General features: G+C 36.8%; 1 protein-coding gene across 2 annotated transcripts in view; it reads left to right on the forward strand.

Moving 5' to 3' along the window:
• Positions 1 to 854: 854 nt before the first annotated feature.
• The window catches only part of adgrl4 (adhesion G protein-coupled receptor L4), a 60,402-nt gene continuing 40,387 nt past the window's right edge, over positions 855 to 20,869 (forward strand). For both annotated transcript variants that reach the window (XM_030133249.1, XM_030133250.1), the window contains exons 1-5: positions 855 to 925; positions 3,190 to 3,339; positions 16,586 to 16,735; positions 19,295 to 19,444; positions 19,750 to 19,820. In XM_030133249.1, coding sequence (XP_029989109.1) covers positions 880 to 925; positions 3,190 to 3,339; positions 16,586 to 16,735; positions 19,295 to 19,444; positions 19,750 to 19,820 — 567 coding nt within the window. In that variant the 5' untranslated portion in view covers positions 855 to 879. The remainder of the gene's footprint in view (positions 926 to 3,189; positions 3,340 to 16,585; positions 16,736 to 19,294; positions 19,445 to 19,749; positions 19,821 to 20,869) is intronic.

The raw sequence follows: 20,869 nt of genomic DNA on the forward strand, positions 1-20,869 counted from the left end.
TTAGAAAAAAAAAGGAAAGCTAATAAAATCTAGTAAACCTACCCTAAAAAATAATTAAAATGAACTGAATTAGAGAAAAAAAAGTCAAAACTAAATAAAACTAAACTACAGTGTCCCATAAGTCTCCATACATAGGAGACATAATACATTCCATACATATATGGTTCTAACATGTATTTCTTTATATTTCTTCTTTATAGTTCTTCAGCGGTGGAGGACACGCATTGAAATGTGTTCCCGACAAAATGGCAGTCATATAGAGCATATTACATAAATAAAAATGGTTTATGTCAAGAAACGTTTATTTTTCCTATGTATGGAGACTTATGGGACACCCTGTAGAATGAAAAATCCAAAACTACTATAACCTTGGTGTAAATAGACAGGAATTCAGTGTCAAGGAAGCGTCCGTCTATCATCCCTAAGTTCAAAAGGCCCGGAGGCTCTGCTTATATTTAAGCCTGAGAGGGAAGACACAGGACTGGAATTTGAGTGTGAGTTTGTGTACAGTCCTGTGCGGAAGGGAGGGGGTCGTCCTTCGGTCCAGTTGGATGGGGTTGTTTTTCAGGCTACTGTTCACATGAGAACAATGAAAGCAAAGGAGGCTTTAAAATCAACAACCACAAACACTAATACATTAATGCTGCTTTTATGTTCGGTTCAATATGGAGATGAATTTAAAAAAAAAAAAAAAAAAAAGTGTTGGAGCAGGAGAGTGGCTGGCAAAGAAAGGGTGTGTGTTTTTGAAACCAGATTAAAGATCAAGACAGGAAGGGCCAGGTTTAGAGAAACAGGAAAACTGATGCAAGGAAACGGTCCACGTCAGCAGCCGGCCCACCACATTGTCTGCTAAAAGTAAAACCCAGACCCAGTGCAAGTATGGAGTCTGTACTGAGGTCACCAATGAAACTTGTACTTTTAACAGGTACGTAATCTTATCTATGCTACAACATGGGGATGGCTTGGGCAGGTTATATTTTTGGATCTTTTGGGATTTTTAGCGATGTATTTGAGTTGGGGTTTGACATACATGGTGTGTTTTCAACATTATTATTAACCCATACAGAGCCAGTGCTACTTCTGTTTCAGTTTCCAAATTAATGTTCCCTCTATTGAACTTTTCTGAAGTGTTTTATCACCATTTATTATAATATTATCCTCTGTATTTTTTACATTTTCAGTGTAAATCATGTATTTTTCCCTATATTTAATTCACTGATCATGTAAATGTTCATGAAAACTCTGTAAATTCAAAGGTTATTATATCAAAACAGAGAAACTTGGAGAGAAAGTGACTTTTTCAGTAAAATCTCTGTCACTGAACATAAACCCAGAAGGTGACAGTGTTTCCACGGTAACTACGGAGCCTCCGAACGTCCAAACGGGTCATATCTGATGACCATGAAAAGATGAAGAACTGTATTTTACACCAAATATTAACATGTATTAATAGGTTTAACCCTTTCATGCATGAATTATGAGAACTTTAATCAATTTTTTTTCTGAATGTTTTTATTCTTCTTTAGAAATGAAAAAAACAATGTGATTGAAATTTTTTATGAACTTATTTTTTATGAAGTTACAAAAATGTCCACTCAGCTGGACAGCATGCATTTAATTTTTGAAGCAACATACTGTGTGGAAAACTATGAAATTAACCCTTTCATGCATTAATTATGACAACCTTAGTTAAGATTTTTCTCTTCATAGGCATGAAAAAACCAATGTGATCTTTTTTTTTTTTTTTTTTTTTTCATGGAGTTACAAAAATGTCCATGCATTTAATTTTTGATGTAAAAGAAACATGTTTAAAACCCAATATCAGAAATTGATATTAAAACAATGAAATAAAATCTGATATCTCACATTTTAATCTCACATTTTAACATATTCTAATGCTAATTATTACTCTTTTCATGGAGATAATATGCAAAAAAAACCAACAAAAAACTTTTTTATCCTTACAAATAACAGTTGATTTACACTGAAACATGTTACTGCAGATCAGGTTTATCAAGAACAGCAAAGTTACAGTAATGGTATGAATTACAGTGTATAGGATGATGCAAAAGTGTCCACTGTGTTTGGCTGATATGGAACTAAAATAACAAAACCCATGAATATACAAGAGAACAGCTGTAGAATAGCTGTCCACTGGAGTGACCATTATGCATGAAAGGGTTAAAACATTTTCAATACACACAAAGATAATATAAAAAAAAAACATCTTTTTCTTTAAAAAAAAAAAACCAAAACTGTTAATTACAGTCTAATAACAATTAGCAATTGATTTACACTCAAATATGTCACTGTAGATCAGGTTTATCAAGAACAGGAAAGTTACAGTAATGGGATGAATGTCAGTGTATGGGATGGTGCGTAATTGTCCACTGTGTTGGCTGATATGGAACTAAAACAACAAAACCCATGAAAATACAAGAGGACAGCTATAGAATAACTGTCCACTGGAGTGACCATTATGCATGAAAGGGTTAATGGATCAACAGGTACAGGGGTTGGAAAAAATAATGGAAACACCTTCACCTCAAGATGATAATGCCCCAATCCATACAGCTAGAATTGTTAAAGAATGGCATGAGGAACATTCTAATGAAGTTGAGCATCTCGTATGGCCGGCACAGTCCCCAGACCTCAACATTATTGAGCATTTATGGTCAGTTTTAGAGATTCAAGTAAGACGTCGATTTCCACCGCCATCGTCTCTAAAAGAGTTGGAGGGTATTCTAACTGAAGAATGGCTTAAAATTCCTTTGGAAACAATTCACAAGTTGTATGAATCAATACCTCGGAGAATTGAGGCTGTAATTGCCGCAAAAGGCGGACCTACACCATATTAAATTATATTTTGTTGATTTTTTTTTAAGGTGTTTCCATTATTTTGTCCAACCCCTGTATTAAACAGTTTAGATCAGTACATGCTTCTGGTCACCAGTGGCTGTTTGGGTTTTTATGGGTTAATAATTCAACATTTTTCTCTCGTACATACACTTTGCCTAACCTTACACCAGACGGAGGATTGTGTGTTGATGTGAACAGAGCGGCTCTAACACAGACACAGTTCTTCAGACTTCAGTTAGCCATCCCAGCAGCAGCGGTGGAAGCGTATCCGTTCAGTGTCAGTGTGGTCGTACCTGCTGCCCTTCATATTTGCTTCTTGTGTCTCTGCAGCGTGGCTCTCCAGTCTGATGGACCCATGCAGCCTCTCTGGCATCTGTGATTCTTGTCACAAACTCGCAACATGCAAGGCCCTGAATGGATCAAATGACGCCTGCTTCTGTAAACAGGGATATACTGGAGATGGAACCACGTTTTGTAACGGTGAATATAAATACACAACACTGTCCATATATTACTGAGCTGTATGGATGAGGATGATGCAAGAACACCAGCAATGCATCCAGATCAGGTGGTTCCCTGAGGCCGCCTCTTATATGAAGAACCTTTACTTTGCCATACAAATAAATCTACCTTACCTTGCCTTTAGCAGTGAGCAAAAGAAAAGTTAACAATGAACATTTTTCATTAAGTGACTTAAAGCAGTATTTTTGGGACTGGTCTGCTTACTGTTTGGCAGATGGAAACGATATTTCAGATTTACAGGTGCTATTTCTTAGCAGAAAAAAATATTAGACCACCTTTGTTTTCTTCAGTTTCTTGTTCATTTTAATGCCTGGTACAACAAGGTCCATTTGTTTGGACAAATATAATACCAATAAAAGTAGCTCATAGTAGTTTAATTTCAGAGCTGATATCCATCCATTTTTCATGTTTTCTTGATAATAACCAAAATCCCTTCAGTTCTTCCATCAACATTTGTCATTGTACTGACAAAAACAGTGCTTTTAGACATTCCATGTTTTCTTTTCTGTCTGTTTTAGTCACATGATACACACAGGAGTTAGGACTGGATTACATGCATTGTTTTTGATGACTTTGGATGGTCTATTAAGTGAACGAGTGAAAATGAAAATATAAAGCATATAAAGTGTGTGTGTGTGTGTGTGTGTGTGTGTGTATAGTTACGAGGTAGAAATAAGTGTCATAAATGTTTCAAATAACTTTTAACTTCGTTCTACTCCTTTTCAGTTGTGTAAATAACCCTAAAATTGTATTTCTTTTGTATAGTAGTGCACATTTATTTATTTATTTATTTATTTATTTAGTTGTCTTATGTTGATCATTTGCTTCAGGCTTTTGCTTTTGTAGGTAGTTGTATAAAACATTAATTCATTCGTATCTTATCTTTTCCTTCAGTGGCTCTTTAAAGTCATTTGAAAAAACTTCTCTTAAACTTCTCTTAAATTATGTTGAAACCTCGACATCTCTGCCTGATTGTGATGACTGAGCCCCCCCCCCCCCTTTTTTTTTTGTTTAAATTTTTTCTCTCGCTCTCCATTTTATTTTAGCTACTTATTTTTCTTAATTAGATGATTGTTGTCTGTATTCTGTGCTGATCACATGTCAATATTGAATTTACATTAAGAATTGTCTTCCTTCGGGTAGGGTGGGATTGTGGGAGGGATAAAAAGAAAGATGAAAGAATGGAAGTCCTTTTTATCACATTGTACTATCATGCTGTTGCCTGTGAAATTGCTTCCAATAAAGAAAGTTAATGATAATAAAAAAACCTTCACTCATATCATACAAACTGTGAACTAATGCAGTGGACCCTCATTGTACCCACGCATTAAGCAAATGGAAGCATTTACTGAGGTCATATTGGTTTGTGTCCAGACTTAAAGTATCATAACTATCAGGGGTTAGTAGAGAGTCTGCATGACCTGAGCAGAAAGACACAAATCATGTGGTAGAACTAGTAAATATTACTCCAGATAGCATGTGGTGTTCATTTAGTTCTGTCTGGATACTAATGTACAAATTAAAACATTTAAAAGTAAATTACATTTGTTCAACTTTTATTTAACAGAAGAAGTTAAATAACATTGAACGCTGACTGAATCCACAGGACCTGTTCCCAGTCTGTGGTTCCCTTATCACACTGAAACGGCCCTGAAAGAGGAACATCTGAAACACAGAAATAATATATTGTATTGGTTAAAGGAAGACGGATTAGTATTTTGTTGGGGGAAAAAGTTCACCAAGCTGATGGAAGTTGTACGTTGGTCATTTCCAGTGAAAAGTTTGATCATAATGTTTCAGACTGATACTGAAAAAATCAAACTGAACAAAAGTCTCTCTATAAAATATATATTAATGTTTAAACAGCTAGCAATTTATAACTAAACATTGCATAATGTGCAATATTTTAAAGTTGTTGCTGTTTTTTTTTTTTTTTTTTTCCACTCGTGGAGATTTTTTCCCTGAGACCCACGAAAGTCAAAGTTTTGGGTGTTTTTACATTCAATAATTTTGTCAATTGGAAACATCATGATGCAACAGTTTTTTCAGATACTTTTTTTTTTTTCATTTCTTTTAATGGAATGTGGTTTACAGTGGACAACATTTTTATGTATTTTTTATGCAAAGCTGTGAAACTCTTGTCCCCTACAGAAAACTAAAATCCATTGCTGGGTCTGAAGAGGTTAAATAAGTAAAATATGATTTCATCAAGACATAACCCATCCTTGGATCCAGTCCAGAGAAAAATAAGCAGCTGTTGGGACACACATACTAATAATCAGATCTGAGCTGGACATACAGCGCACAGTCTGAATTCCAAGTATTTTAATAAGAGGATAAGAGGATTTTTCCAAGACTAGTTTTACCATATAAATTTAACACAAATCAGTTTACAGATATTATTGTCAACTCAATGATGAAAAGATGGCAAATGAGCTTTTGAATACTTGTGTTAATTATACTGAGGTATGACAGCGTATTAGGGCCACAGAAGAAAATAAAAACGCTTGTCACTACAAGAATAAAGTCATTATATAACAAGAATAAAGTTGTAGTTTTAAAAAACTCATTATTTAACGAGAATATAGTCGTAATGTTTCGAGAATAAAGTCATAGTATGATGAGAATAAAGTTGTAGTTTAAAAAATACTCATTTCATGAGAATAAAGTCGCACTTTTAAAAAACTCATTATTTAACGAAAATATAGTTGTCATATTTCGAGAATAAATTCATTATATAACAAGAATAAAGTCGTAGTTTTAAAAAAAGTCATTATTTAACAAGAATAAAGTCGTACTTTTATGAGATTAAAGTCGTAATATTTTGTAATTTCGACAGAGTCTCCGGTTTTACAGCGAACGCAACAAGCAAAGCAGCAACTTTCACTTCTGTTGGAGCAGAATCCTCAGTTTTTTCAGAAACAACAAACCCTACAGTTCTGGTGGAACCACCGGTAGCCCTGCAGACGAACACTTCGTCAGTTTCTCCTCTGCAAAAGAGGCAATTTGTTACAAATCAGTGCGGTTCTTACGACAAAACAAAGCCAAACGTGTGCAAAATGTCTTCAAAGTCCTTCGACTAATGCTAATGTGTTGATGGTGGGCGGGGCAAATAGGCCCAGTATTTGGCATTTGTGCGTAAACCCCAAATGAAAGTAGAACCTCACAAAATGTTCCAAGTTCTCCATTATGTGATGAGTGGGTACAACTTTATTCTCATAATATAAAGACTTTATTCTCGAAATATTAGGACTTTATTCTCGTTAAACAATGACTTCTTTAAAACTACGACTTTATTCTCATAATATAATGACTTTTTTCTTGAAATATTACGACTCTATTCTCGTTAATGACTTTTTTAAAACTATGACTTTATTCTTATTATATAATGACTTTATTCTCGAAAATATTCCGACTTTATTCTCGTTAAATAATGACTTCTTTAAAACTATGACTTTATTCTCATAATATAATGACTTTATACTTGAAATATTACGACTTTATTCTCATAATGACAAGCGTTTTTTTTTCTTATGTGGCCCTAATACGCCGTCGTACGGAGGATAGAAGCTGCAACGTATTTTTAAAACATTTTATTTTGTTTAGATGACATTAATTACACAAGAAGTCATATTATTGGCCTGATTTGTGTTTCTTACAGTGTTTGAGTTTAGACTATAAAGTCCTTGACTGTTAAATATGTTGGTAGGGTGATGTGTTGTCATTTTATGACTTGTCATATAGTAATGCTGTCTTGAAAAAACTTTACTAAGACAGGATTTCCTCACCTTGATGGTTTTTCCACATTATTTTGCTGTTCAATGGATGGAAAACGTGCAGATTTTCAGTTTGATTGTTCACTTTATGGGACATAGTTTGTGTTTGTTGGACACGCTGCAACATAATTTAGATTTAATCAAACCAGTCTAGTTCTAATCATGAGAAAACGCTAATACTTAGTGTGAAAATAAAAAAAAAAATCACCACAATAGAGTTGTATTAGTCATGTTTGAAATGGCCTGAGTTGCCTTTCTGACACCATTGTTGCTTCTGTTATGTTTCTGGGCTGTTTTGAATTCCTGGAACTCTTTCTGTTTCCTGAAAAAATCGTGATCACATTTATTATACGACTTTCATATTGTACTCAAATAGAAACAGAAATGTGAATATAATATAAACACTGCAAGGAATGAGTTTAAACACACAATGGCACAATGAAGCTCAGGGTAAATGAAAGCGATGGGAGAAATTAATTCAGGAGAAAAAAAAACTTATGAAACAGAGAATTAATTGCTTTATGCTGTTTTGTATCATTTGCGACATTAAGGCTATGTTCAGACGCAGGCAAATGTGGTCCAAATCCGATTTTTTCGTCCATTTGTGACTTGTATCCAATCTGTTAAAGACAGTTTGAACAGCACTAATCTGACCCAGACCACTTTCATATGTGGTCCTAAATCTGACCCAGACCACTTTCATATGTGGTCCTAAATCTGACCCAGACCACTTTCATACTGTATGTGGTCCTAAATCCGACCCAGAACACTTTTATATGTGGTCCTAAATCTGACCTGGACCACTTTCATACTGTATGTGGTCCTAAATCTGACCCAGATCACTTTCATATGTGGTCCTAAATCTGACCCAGACCACTTTCATACTGTATGTGGTCCTAAATCTGACCCAGATCACTTTCATATGTGGTCCTAAATCTGACCTGGACCACTTTCATATGTGGTCCTAAATCTGACCCAGCCCACTTTCATATGTGGTCCTACATCTGACCTGGACCACTTTCATATGTGGCCCTAAATCTGACCCCAACCACTTTCATATGTGGTCCTAAATCTGACCCAGACCACTTTCATACTGTATGTGGTCCTAAATCTGACCCAGATCACTTTCATATGTGGTCCTAAATCTGACCCAGACCACTTTCATATGTGGCCCTAAATCCGACCCCGACCACTTTCATATGTGGTCCTAAATCTGACCTGGACCACTTTCATATGTGGTCCTACATCTGACCTGGACCACTTTCATATGTGGCCCTAAATCTGACCCCAACCACTTTCATATGTGGTCCTAAATCTGACCCAGACCACTTTCACACTGTATGTGGTCCTAAATCTGACCCAGATCACTTTCATATGTGGTCCTAAATCTGACCCAGACCACCTTCATATGTGGCCCTAAATCCGACCCCGACCACTTTCATATGTGGTCCTAAATCTGACCCAGACCACTTTCTTAACTGGTCCTAAATCTGACTTCGACCACTTTCATATGTGGTCTTAAATCTGACTTCGACCACTTTCATATGTGGTCTTAAATCTGACCCCAACCACTTTCTTATCTGGTCCTAAATCTGACCCAGACCACTTTCTTGTGTGGTCCTAAATCCGACCCAGACCACTTTCTTAACTGGTCCTAAATCTGACCCAGACCACTTTCATATGTGGTCCTAAATCTGACCCAGACCACTTTCATATGTGGTCCTAAATCTGACCCAGACCACTTTCAGATGTGGTCCTAAATCTGACCCAGACCACTTTCATATGTGGTCCTAAATCTGACCCAGACCACTTTCATATGTGGTCCTAAATCTGACCCAGACCACTTTCAGATGTGGTCCTAAATCTGACCCAGACCACTTTCATATGTGGTCCTAAATCTGACCCAGACCACTTTCAGATGTGGTCCTAAATCTAATACGTTAATGTGGAATATGAACAAACACACAAAAAAAAATCGAATTTCACCCAAAAATCCGATTTGTGCATTAAGACCTGCTGTGTGAACGTAGCCTAAGTTACTGACTAAAAAGAACGTATCTAATGATTATTTTTAATAAACCGGCCCACCAAAGGGTCCGATCCGGCCCATGGATGAATCTGTAAAAAGCAAAAATTACACTGAAGATATTAACAGTGAAGGATTTTAACCCATAAGGACCCAGTGGGACTTTTGTGGCAGTTCCAAAATATTTTTTTCTCTATATTTAACTTTTTAAAAGGGATTTATCACCAATTATTAAAGTATTGTTCTCTCTGTTTTTCTTCTTTTTTTTTTTTTTACTGAGAATAAGGCATTTTCCTATATTTAATTTATTGATCATGTAGATATTCATTAAAGCTCAGATTAAAGTTGATGGTTATTATATTAAAAAACAGAGAAAACTGTTGAAAAAGTGTCTTTTTTAGTAAAATCTGTCATCACCTGAACATAAACCCAGTGTGTCCGTCCACTGTCATTGATCCAACTCCATGGGTTTTACTGGTGAATCAATGTTGTAGAAGATGACGGTGATTCCACGGTAACTACGGAGCCTCTGAACGTCCAAATGGGTCATATCTGATGACCATGAAAAGATGAAGAACTGTATTTTACACCAATTATTGACATGGATTGATAGGATTAGTGGATCACCAGTTTAGGTTAGTAGATGGTTTGGGTTTTTATGGGTTAAAATCATGTTAGTTCAGGTTCCACATACATTTGATCCCAAGTAGATCAGACCAGTAAAATATCATCATAATAACCTCTAAATAATGACAACTACCATTTTTTCTCTTTGCTTTAATGTAAAACAAGTAAAATTACATGAAAATGTTTACATTTACAACTATCCTTTCACCATCACATGTGAATAACCTGAACAAATATGAACCAACTGAAATGTCTTAATAGAAGTAAGTGTAATTTTACCAATGTTCTGCCTGTTATTCAATGTTTTGTGTATTTGTAGATCCACTGAGATCCGTATGTTATAATGCACATGTGGAAACGATAAAATGCCCAGATGAGGAAGAACATGTTTCTTCAGCTTGTTCATGTTACTCACATTTTTAAGCAAACTTTGTATATGTAAACATTTTCATTATGTAATTTTATTTTTCCATTGTTATTATTTTACTGGTCTGACCCAGTTCAGATCATAGTGGGCTGAATGTGGAACCTGAACTAAAGTGAGTCCAACATCCCAGCATTAGGCCAAAGCTATAAAGACCATATTTCTGCATTTTTTTAGTCTCTATATCAAAATACACACAGCTAGAGTATTTAGGAAATATGGAAACAGCATTAAAAACAAAAATTACAGGGAAAAAAGGAACATTATAGAAGCTGTATGATATGTACGCCCTGCACAGACACCAGGGAGAAAAGACAGTTTAAGTCTGAGGAAAAAGGTTGGGATGTTTTGAAGGAAACTTGGTATAACACTGGTCTACAAGTCAAATGCTTCCAAAATAAATGGTGAAATTTTATCACGTGTGAGTCACTGAAAAAGAAAAATCCAGTCCTAAATGCTGGTTGGTTGTAGTTTCACAGATACAGTCTTGGGAAATTCGAGAATTAATGATAGAATGGGTTTAAGTCCAAAAGAATATTAGTGTCAGATCTACACTGTAAAAAATGACTGTAGAATTAACCCTTTCATGCATGAATTATGATTACCGAAATAAAGATTTTTTTCTTGAATGTTTTTATTCCTCTTTAGGCATGAAAAAAACAATGCTATTGAAATTTCTTTATGAAACTATTTTTCATGGAGTTACAAAAATGTCCCCTCAGCTGGACACCATGCATTTAATTTTTGACGGAAAGAAACATGTATTTACTGACATACTGTGTGAAAACTATGAAATAAAATAATTTTTAATGCTGTGAATCTGATGTTTCCTCACATTTTAACATACTATAATACTGGTTATTACTCAATCAGATAATATGCAACAAAAAAAAAAAAAAACTTTTTGTTTTAAAAGGAATTTAATTTACAGTCTAATTAACAATTAGCAATTGATTTAGACTCAATTATGTTACTGCAGATTGGGTTTAGCAAGAACAGGAACAGTAATGGTATGAATTGTAATGTATGGGGTGTTGCAAAAGTGTCCACTGTGTTGGTTGGTATGCAAGTAAAACAACAAAATCCATGACTATACAACAAAACAGTTGTAGAATAACTGTCCACTGTAGTGACCACTATGCATGAAAGGGTTAACACCAAAGCAAACCAAAGTTGTTTATTTGAAAAGATTTTTGTGTTAACAACTGAATTAAATATAGCTGTAGTTTTTCACAGAAAGAGTAAGTTAACAAAACCAGATTTATATGTAGAAATGATGTATTTCTATTGTTTTTAGAAAATAAAACTGTCCATTGAAAAACAGTGTGGTGCCGTTTAAATTGCAAAGACCATAATGTTGAATAACGGCCTATTTGCTTTTTTTTTTTTTTTTAATAAAACAGTTATAAAAAAGTAAACATTTAACAATTTAATATTTTAAATTTGTACATGAATGGGTTGGTGGAGTTGGTAGAGCGGCTCGTCCAGTAACCAAAGGGTTGGTGGTTTGAATCCTGACTCAGGCTACGTTTACACGGCAACACTAAGATCCAATTCCGCAAAGATTTCTCATTTGCGTTATAAAATCATTCCGCGTTAAGACGAAGCCGCTATGATAATGATCTGCGTTCACATGAGTCCGCGAGGACGGCTGAATACGCTGTAGTGGCCATGCCAGACCAGTAGCTGGCGATGTAGAGCTGTAGTGAAACAGTGGCGGTAAAACACGCGCCTGTGCACAAACGATTTCCGGTTTAGACAGCCTTTAAATGAGGAGAAGAAGAATAGGCGGACAACACTATTTACAAACAACAATGGCAAGTGGTAGAACGAAGACACAGGACTTCTTTGTCTGGACAGACGATGAAGTTGGGTTGTTGCCGGATGTGGCCCTGAATTATAAAAGTTAGCAGCACGTATTTTGTTCTGACACCGGCCATTGTTGTTGTGGTTGTTCCTTCTTTTTCCGCAGCTTTATTGTGTCATAGAGGCTGGCAAACCAGCTTGGAGGCGCATTACCGCCACCAACTGGCCTGGAGTGGGTTAACTGGCGGTTCTTGGCTGCACGCGCATGCGGTGACATCATATTTTACCCTGGAACGCTCCGACTCGCGTTAACACGGAGCTGGAATGCGGAGCGTATCGATAACGTTCCACCCTGGACCCTGGTATCAAAAGTTTTCGGATTCAGGCACTCTAGGCACCGTTTCCATGTTAACAGAAGGCTAATCCGCGATGAAATCTTCCCGGAGTCGACTGAATCCGACGCCGTGTAAACAGCCCCTCAGACTGTCCGTGTGTCAAAGTGTCCACAGAAGACACTGAACTCTAAACTGACCTGGTGGCTTTGGACACCATGAAGGTGTATACAATGCACTGAATAAATGCAGTCCATTTACCAGTTAAATCTACATATTTAAAATGTTAAATCTACATGTTAGTCTGTAAATATGTTCACAGTTGGATGTGTTTTTTACAGTGTTGTTCTGGAAACCACAGCTGCCGTTTTTTTTGCGTAAAAACAACAGGATTTTTTTTTTTTTTTACAGTGTACCAGATCTACTTCAAACACTGTCTACACATGACAATACATGGACTTTACAGGTTCTATCAGTGGAACATTTATAAATCTGTTGGATAAATGGACAGAAACCAACACACATGTGGAAGAACACACCATCACATACATGGAAAACAGCAGCAAACCAGCACTTTAGTTATTTGTTTTCAATTAATGTGATTAAAATAAGCAACATTTATACATTTAGGCCCAATCCCAGTTCACCCCTTGGCCCCTCCCCCTTATCCCCCCCCCTCCATTTTGCGCATTCACTTGAAGGGGTAGGGGTAGGGGTGTCCCGATTCTCGTTGAGTCGGAGGGGAAGGGCTAAGGGGGAGGCCTGTTTGACCCTTCAGGACCACACTTCAAATGAAGGGGTAGGAGAAATTTCCCATAATTCTGTTCAAATCATTGGCAAGATGGAGGTCAACACAACAAAAAAGTGCAGCAGTGACAAAAGAAACACACAAATGTACGGATTTTCTTCGTAAACACCTTAATCATTTGATCGACCATTTAATGCTGTTTCAGTGTGTTCTAGATCGCATTTCTGTGGTTTATAGTTGATAAGACGTAAAAAGATGACCAAAGCCCATGGAACAGAGACGGTTCCAGCTACTGACGGCATGGGGAAAACTGTCAGAAACACAGTTGTCGCATTTGTTTATAGCGACATCGATGACTGCTGATGACGTAACAGGTCGTGAAGGGTTGCACCATTTCATAGGAGAATGTTTCAACCCCTAACCCTTACAACTCCAACTCAAGGGGTAGTGCCAAGTACAAGGGCCAAGGGGGTAGGGCTATAAGAAAATATCGGTTCTGCAATATATTGCGATATTTCATTTCACAATACTGTATCGATATTTAAAAGTACTGTATCGATATTTTTAGGTATTTATTCCAATTCAGATATTGTGGAGGTTCATTTTAGTTGTTTCGTTTTTCTTTTTTGTTTTTGTTTTATTTATTATTATTATTTAACACTCTTTTATTCAATAATGTTCATTCCTTTGTTGGGATTGAACTAAAATGTTGTTCTGATGTTAGTTCTGAACTAATAGAACATGAACATTTGAACAGGATCTTAAACTGTAAAGTCTGTAAAACAGAATTTCCGTTTTAACAGGTAAATTTTGTGATATAGCATTAGATGCTGTTGTGATCAAATAACAATGTGTTTAGTATTTGTACAGATTTCTCATGTAAATCTATTCTTCAAGGAAATAATCATTTAACAAAAAAGAAACAAAAAAAAAAATTTGCTTTTTAACAGTATCGTGATATATATGTGATATGATCCTAGTATTGTGATTTGTATCATATCGCCAGATTCTTGCCGATACACACCCCTACAAGGGGGAGGGGCCAAGGGGTGGATTGGGATTGGGCCTTAATCTCTGAGGCGGATAATTTAAAAAAAAAAATTGTAGACCAGTGTAATCTGAATACTTTATTAAACCCCAGGGGCAAATTATTGAAATAAACCAAAAGATTGGTTATGAAAACTTCCAATCCATCTAAGAGAGTTTAAGAAGTCACATTAATTATTCACATTACCTGTAGAAGGCATTTCCATCTGAATGTGCGTGTGTGTGTGTGTGTGTGTGTGTGTGTGTGTGTGTGTGTGTGTGTGTGTGTGTGTGTTTCAATACTGTGCACATATTCCCTGGATTTCCTTGTTTGTTTTTGTTTGTTTGTTTTTGACAAAATGACTGAAAAATAAAATCTTGTAAATGCCTTAAAACCCTGAAAAGAAAAAATCTAAAGGTGACCTGACACTTTTGCACTGAACCATATAAACCACAGGTGCCAAACATGCAGCCCGGGGGCCAAAATCGGCCCGCCAAAGGGTCCAGTCCGGCCCACGGGATGAATTTGTGAAATGCAAAAATTACACTGAAGAAATTAACAATCAAGGATGTTAAAATAATTTTAGCTCAGTTCAGTCTAAAGTGGATCAGACCAGTAAAACACTATCACAATAACCTATAAATAATGAAAACCGCAGTTTTCCTCTTTGTTTTAGTGTAAAAGAAAAAATCAAATTACACAAAAATGTTTATATTTACAGACTAGCCTTTTACGAAAAATGTGAATAACCTGAACAAATATGAACAACCTGAAATCTCTTAAGAGAAGTATGTGTAATTTTACCAATATTCTGTCTGTTATTAAATGTTTTGTGTATTTGTAGATTCACTGTGATCTGTAAGTTATAATGCACATGTATAAATGATAAACTGAGGTGTAATATTGTTGATATTGCACTTACTTTTCTTAAGAATTTTCAGGTTGTTCATTTTTGCTCATGTTGTGTTCAAGTACAGTATGTAGATGCAAACATTTTCATTATGGAATTTTACTTTTTTCCCTCAAAAACATAGAGAAAACTTTGGAGATGACATTATTTCTAAGTTCTTATCCTATTATTTATATTGTTTTACTGGTCCGGCCCACTTTAGATCATATTAGGCTGAATGTGGCCCCTGAACTGAAATGAGTTTGACACCCCTGGTATAAACTGTTTACAACATAGAAACAAGACATCAAAGTAAACATGTGGGCGTGATGTTTGTGCAATAATTCCAGTTCAAGGGTCATGTCTAATCTGGAGGTATTTCCGCTTTCAATACGGTCACCTTCCTCATCAGGACAAAGGATTTCCCCTCCTGGACAGCTTTTTGTGCAAAAGGTACAGAGCAGAGGAAGAGCAGAGCGTCCATCACATCTCCATCGGTGAAAACAACAGTGGAAAGTCTGTTCCAGGTCATTTCCAAAAAGTGGGATGACTTTGAAAATTGATCTAAAACAGGAACATTAGTCACTTTTCCATTGGACATCTGCGCAAAACTTTACCGATATTTATTAAATTAAAAAAAAAAAACAGAAATGCGTATGGTCAGTTTTTCCATTAAATCAAATTAAAGCAACGCCCAAATATCCACCGATTTAAACTGGTCCATAAACAGATGGACTGGTCCCAGTACAAAGATAGAGGGTCCTAATACTGATGTTACATTTATATTCTGTCTTGTTTGGTTTGTTCCTTGTTTTTTCTGTGTTCGTTGATTATGCTTTGTTTGATTGCTGTTGTTGCTTACTTTGTCTTATTGTTTACTTTATTGTATATTCATCTGTGTTGCCTTCAAGGACTTACGTATGCATGTATATACTTATTTAATTATTTACTTTTCTGGTATGTCAATATGGGTGTGTATGCATGTGTATGTGAGGATGATAAGTGAGGTTCATTCCTTACAAAAGATCTAAGGGCCTTGACTCTTCATACATTCTGCTGATAGGAAACTAAACGATAGACTGTTGTATGGAGAAGGGGTGGCTTAAATAAGCTCTACTTCCTCTCACTCTTTCTCGAATGTGCAAATGAAGTCATTTACTGTATATGTATAAGTTTTGTTTTTGTTTTTTTCCATGACTTCTTTCAATCTGTTTTATTTCTAAGGGCTAAGTAAGATTACTTTGTCTTGTTGCATATTTGAAATAAAACAAATAAACAAAATAAATAAATAATTACAAATGCTATGATTTGGTTATTTATTATCACACAAAGTCACGAGAAGTCGTTCCATAAACATGGCAATGAACATAAATATCAGGCTGATTTACAGATATATTCATATTTGTCTAATTTCCAGGTAAATGCTCACATTTCTCTGTTATTTTGAATCTAGAATGTCCGTTACCCTTTATGTTAAAATATTCCATAATCACTTAAAAGTTTGTGTTTTCTTACAGCTGACCCTTTTTGCTTTCTGCTCATCTTCCAGATGACAACGAGTGCCAGAATGTGACCAACATCTGCAGCGACAGAGGAAACTGCACCAACACAGATGGGGGCTACTACTGTACATGTTTATCTGGATACAACTCCACAGGAGCCGTCCACTTCACGCCAAACGATGGCACTGAATGTACAGGTACCGTCCAACACATCTGGATGGACATCAGGACATTTCCTCATTTAACTTCACTTCATGGTCAATCTTATGAAAAAGACCCACAATGCAATTTTTGTCCTCTGTAGGGGACAAGAGATTAACAACTTTAAATAAATAAATAAATAAATCCTACCCACTGCAAAGGACATTTAGAAAAAGTTTGCATCATACTCTTTACAATCAAGGCAATTATTTCAGGTAAAAAAGACAAAACTTTCCCTCTCCTTGGACTCAGGACCATGTACTGTCTGATAAAGTAATGATGTTTAAGGCTGCGTAGAATCTATCATTTCATTTTAGAAGCTGATTTATCGATCAGTCTCTCCAGAAAAACATGATTATGTGATCACATAATTCAATGCATAATCAAGTAAATAACGCAGATTATGCAGGGGTCCACATTTTTTCAAAAAGGGCACATTTCAAAGTCGCACCAAATCCAGAATCAGATCCGGATCCAAATAATTTCACTAACTTTTGTTGACATCATCATAAAGAAGTTGTATACCAAATTTGAAGTCAATTGGAATTGTAGTTTCAGAGAAGAAGATGATTGAAATTTTTGTAACGGACGACAGATGACGACAGATGACGACAGATGCCACATGACGACAATAGTTTACGGCCTGTCGGCCGGTAAGCTAAAACAGCATCAATAATAACCTCATAAACTTATTTAGGAAAATAGCAACATTTTACTCACCAAAAATTCTGATTATTTGTACACAAAATCCATCCTCCTTTCTTTCCTCAAAAAGAGTTCAACTACACTCTTGTACAGATTATCTGTGCGGGTACCGGGGGTACCGGTTAAAGTTAGTGGAGTGAAAGTGATGGACAAATCCTTTTCCTTTTCCTGGTTGTGACCAGTTTACTAGCTTCGGAATTGTCCGACCTTTCTTAATGATGTCCAGCTTTTCTTGAAAAGTCTGTCTTGAAAATGGCTTTGACAATAAATCTGCATCCAAATCCATTTCTTCTCCTCCTTCAGCCGTTGTGTTTTGACAAAACAGCAGTTAAACCAACACAACTGTATTTGTGTTGGCGCAGCTCACTACAGATGCAGTTTGCTAGTTTTGGCTAGTGCGCTCTCTGACTATCCAGTCAAAGGGTGTGAATACGCTGACGTTACCATGCACCTGCAAGAGGGCCTTGGTGTTGCCAACTCCAAATCTGATTGGTTGAAGCAAAAGTTTCATTGACACTCATGCTTTGCTGTAGAGGGCTAGCAGTACTGACTGTGAAAGGCCTCCAGGCAGATTTCTTTGACTTTGACCCTGCCTGGCAACAAATGATGGCTGAAATGTGATTGGTTAAATGCGTTAATATGAAAATACATGTTTGGAAGCAGCACAACCAGGGGAAAAGCTATGAAAGGAAACAGACAGAGTATTTGGAATTACTTAATAAGTATTCATGGACAAAATATAATTAACATTAGACTGTGATTCAGATAATTTTTTAGGCCAGCAGAGAAGGCCTTGCAGGCCCTGACGGCCCACCACTGTACAAAGCAAACTATGGAATCACAATAATAATTAGAGCAAAAAATATGACTTACCACAAAATTATGTTTTCACTCAAATTTTGATGTGTCTGCCTCAAGGCACTACAACTTTCCTTGTGGACTAAGGACTAAACTGAGCATGTGCAGAGTGAATTATGTGAGTCCTAAGTTGTTCTTGATTGGAGCAATTGCAAGTGTTACAACTGACCTGTGTTACAATTGTCCCCGGTCTCCCCTACACTATTAATACCCAGGCATACTTGCAGAATGAAACTGTGAGGTAGACAGGAAGAGCACGGACATGGGTGGGTGTGTGTGTGTGTGTGTGTGTGGGGGGGGGGGGGGGTCCGTGATCTTTGGATGGTGGATTGCTACAAATCAGTTTGGTGCTTTCAACAAACCCAAACGTTTGCAAACTGTCTTCAAAGTCTTTAGACTAGTGATAATGTGTTGATGGTGGGCGGGGCTAATAGGTTCTGTATTTGTGCCATGTGTAAACCCCGAATGAAAGTAGATCGTCACAAAATGTTCCAAGTTCTCCATTATTCGATGGGTGGGTACGACTTTATTCTCATTATATTATGACTTTATTCTCAAAATATTACGACTTTATTCTTGTTAAATAATGAGTTTTTTAAAACTACGACTTTACTCTCTATATATAATGACTTTATTCTCGAAATATTCCGACTTTATTTTCGTAGTGACATGTGTTTTTATTTTCTTACGTGGCCCTAATACACCGTCGTACTATTATGAATACATTACTTGAAATTAGAAATGTTATACTTGTTAAATGAAAAGTTCTATAAATGTTGAAAAATTCTATAAATAAAGTTAGAAAAAAAAAAGATACCGGTGAGATAAAAGCATAATCAGTTTGTCAAACATGCATTTCAGTGACCAAATTATCCTGTGCTTCTCCTAACTCTGCTATTATCTCTTTTTTTTCATATTACTTAGACTAAATGTGTCTTCACTTGTCTTGCATTTACCTTCGACTGAAGTCAATCTTGTTTTGCATCTTTTAGACATAGATGAATGCAAGTCAGGACAGATCTGTGGACCCAACTCCCACTGCCATAATACAAATGGATCCTTCTATTGCACCTGTCAGCGTGATTACATCCCATCCTCAGGCACTAAGCACTTCTATCCAGAGAGAGGTGTAAGATGTAAAGGTCGGTATCAGGATGGAAGAGCACACGTGTGCACCAACAGCATGCACACGCTGCCACTTATGTCCAAGGTCGTACATCTTTTTCTCTTTTCACCCATTTTCCTTCTAACACAAAGACACAATACACAGGGAAGCGCTCGAAGATATGTCTTTATCTTTTTAAACAATGTTGGTGTCAAGTAGCAATGATGTTATTCTCTGTGCAGGTTTCATAATAATCCAGCATCACTGTAACACGTATCCTGGTGAAATTAGAACTGGAGAAATCAAACCGTTGTATTTGTTAATTGTTGTTTTTCTTTTCAGAACATCCCCAAAAACACTGCCATGACAACACCGGGTGCATCACAAAGGCGGTCAACAACACACTTGAATATGTAAGTAAACCTCCAGAGGGTTTGAGCCAAATATGGTGAAAACAGACAGGATGACACTGCCCTCTGTTGGACAGAACTGACATAGACGAGGCATGAAACAGTCTGTATAGAGGCCAGTGAATCGGAGCAAGGACACACAGCGTCAATGATACCAAACATCTGAAAGCAAGGCCATCAAAGAAGTACAGATCTGCAGCACAGCCAGATTAAAAGCAGCACTTTTGGGCTTTCATTTGAGGCAAACATCGAACATAGACAGATGGGCTAATGTGACCCATCTACAGGCAAAGACACGAACAGTTTGAGCAAATATAGGTTACCTGCAGGCAGGAACAGATCAACATTATTTTATACTTCTACTGGTGGTAAATAAATAAATAAATAAATAAATAAATCTAAATCCACAGGGAGCTGTAGCTTCAATGTGTCTGTTACTTTAGACACTGAACACAGGTCAAAGGTCAACTCCCACTTACGGAGAGCCTGCAGGCAGTCGTTCACACAGTACCACAGCCCACAGTTCTACTGAGGCCTCGGTAGGTGGAGGACTGGAACAGTCCGACTTCTGCATCAGGATCAACACAGTCCAAAGGTCAAGGCCTCTAATACACACTCAGAACGAAAGAGGATCTGCATTTAATTCTGGATGAACATGGACCGTTACATGGGCCATTGTGACTCCATCATGACTCCGTTGTGACTCTGTTGTGACTCCGTTCTGACTCCGGTGTGACTCCATCAGGACTCTGTTGTGACTCTGTTGGGACTCCATCATGACTCCATTGTGACTCTGTTGTGACTCCGTTCTGACTCCGGTGTGACTCCATCAGGACTCTGTTGTGACTCTGTTGTGACTCCATTGTGACTCCATCATGACTCAGTTGTGACTCCACCATGACTCCATTGTGACTCTGTTGTGACTCCGTTCTGACTCCATCATGTCTCTGTTGTGACTCCATCAGGACTTTGTTGTGACTCCATCATGACTTCTATGTTTTTGGCCTGTTATTTTTGAGTGTGTTTAGTTGGTTTATTCCTTCAGGGGTGGG

Source organism: Sphaeramia orbicularis, chromosome 4, assembly GCF_902148855.1.
Source record: "Sphaeramia orbicularis chromosome 4, fSphaOr1.1, whole genome shotgun sequence".
Classification (NCBI taxonomy): Eukaryota; Metazoa; Chordata; class Actinopteri; order Kurtiformes; family Apogonidae; genus Sphaeramia; species Sphaeramia orbicularis.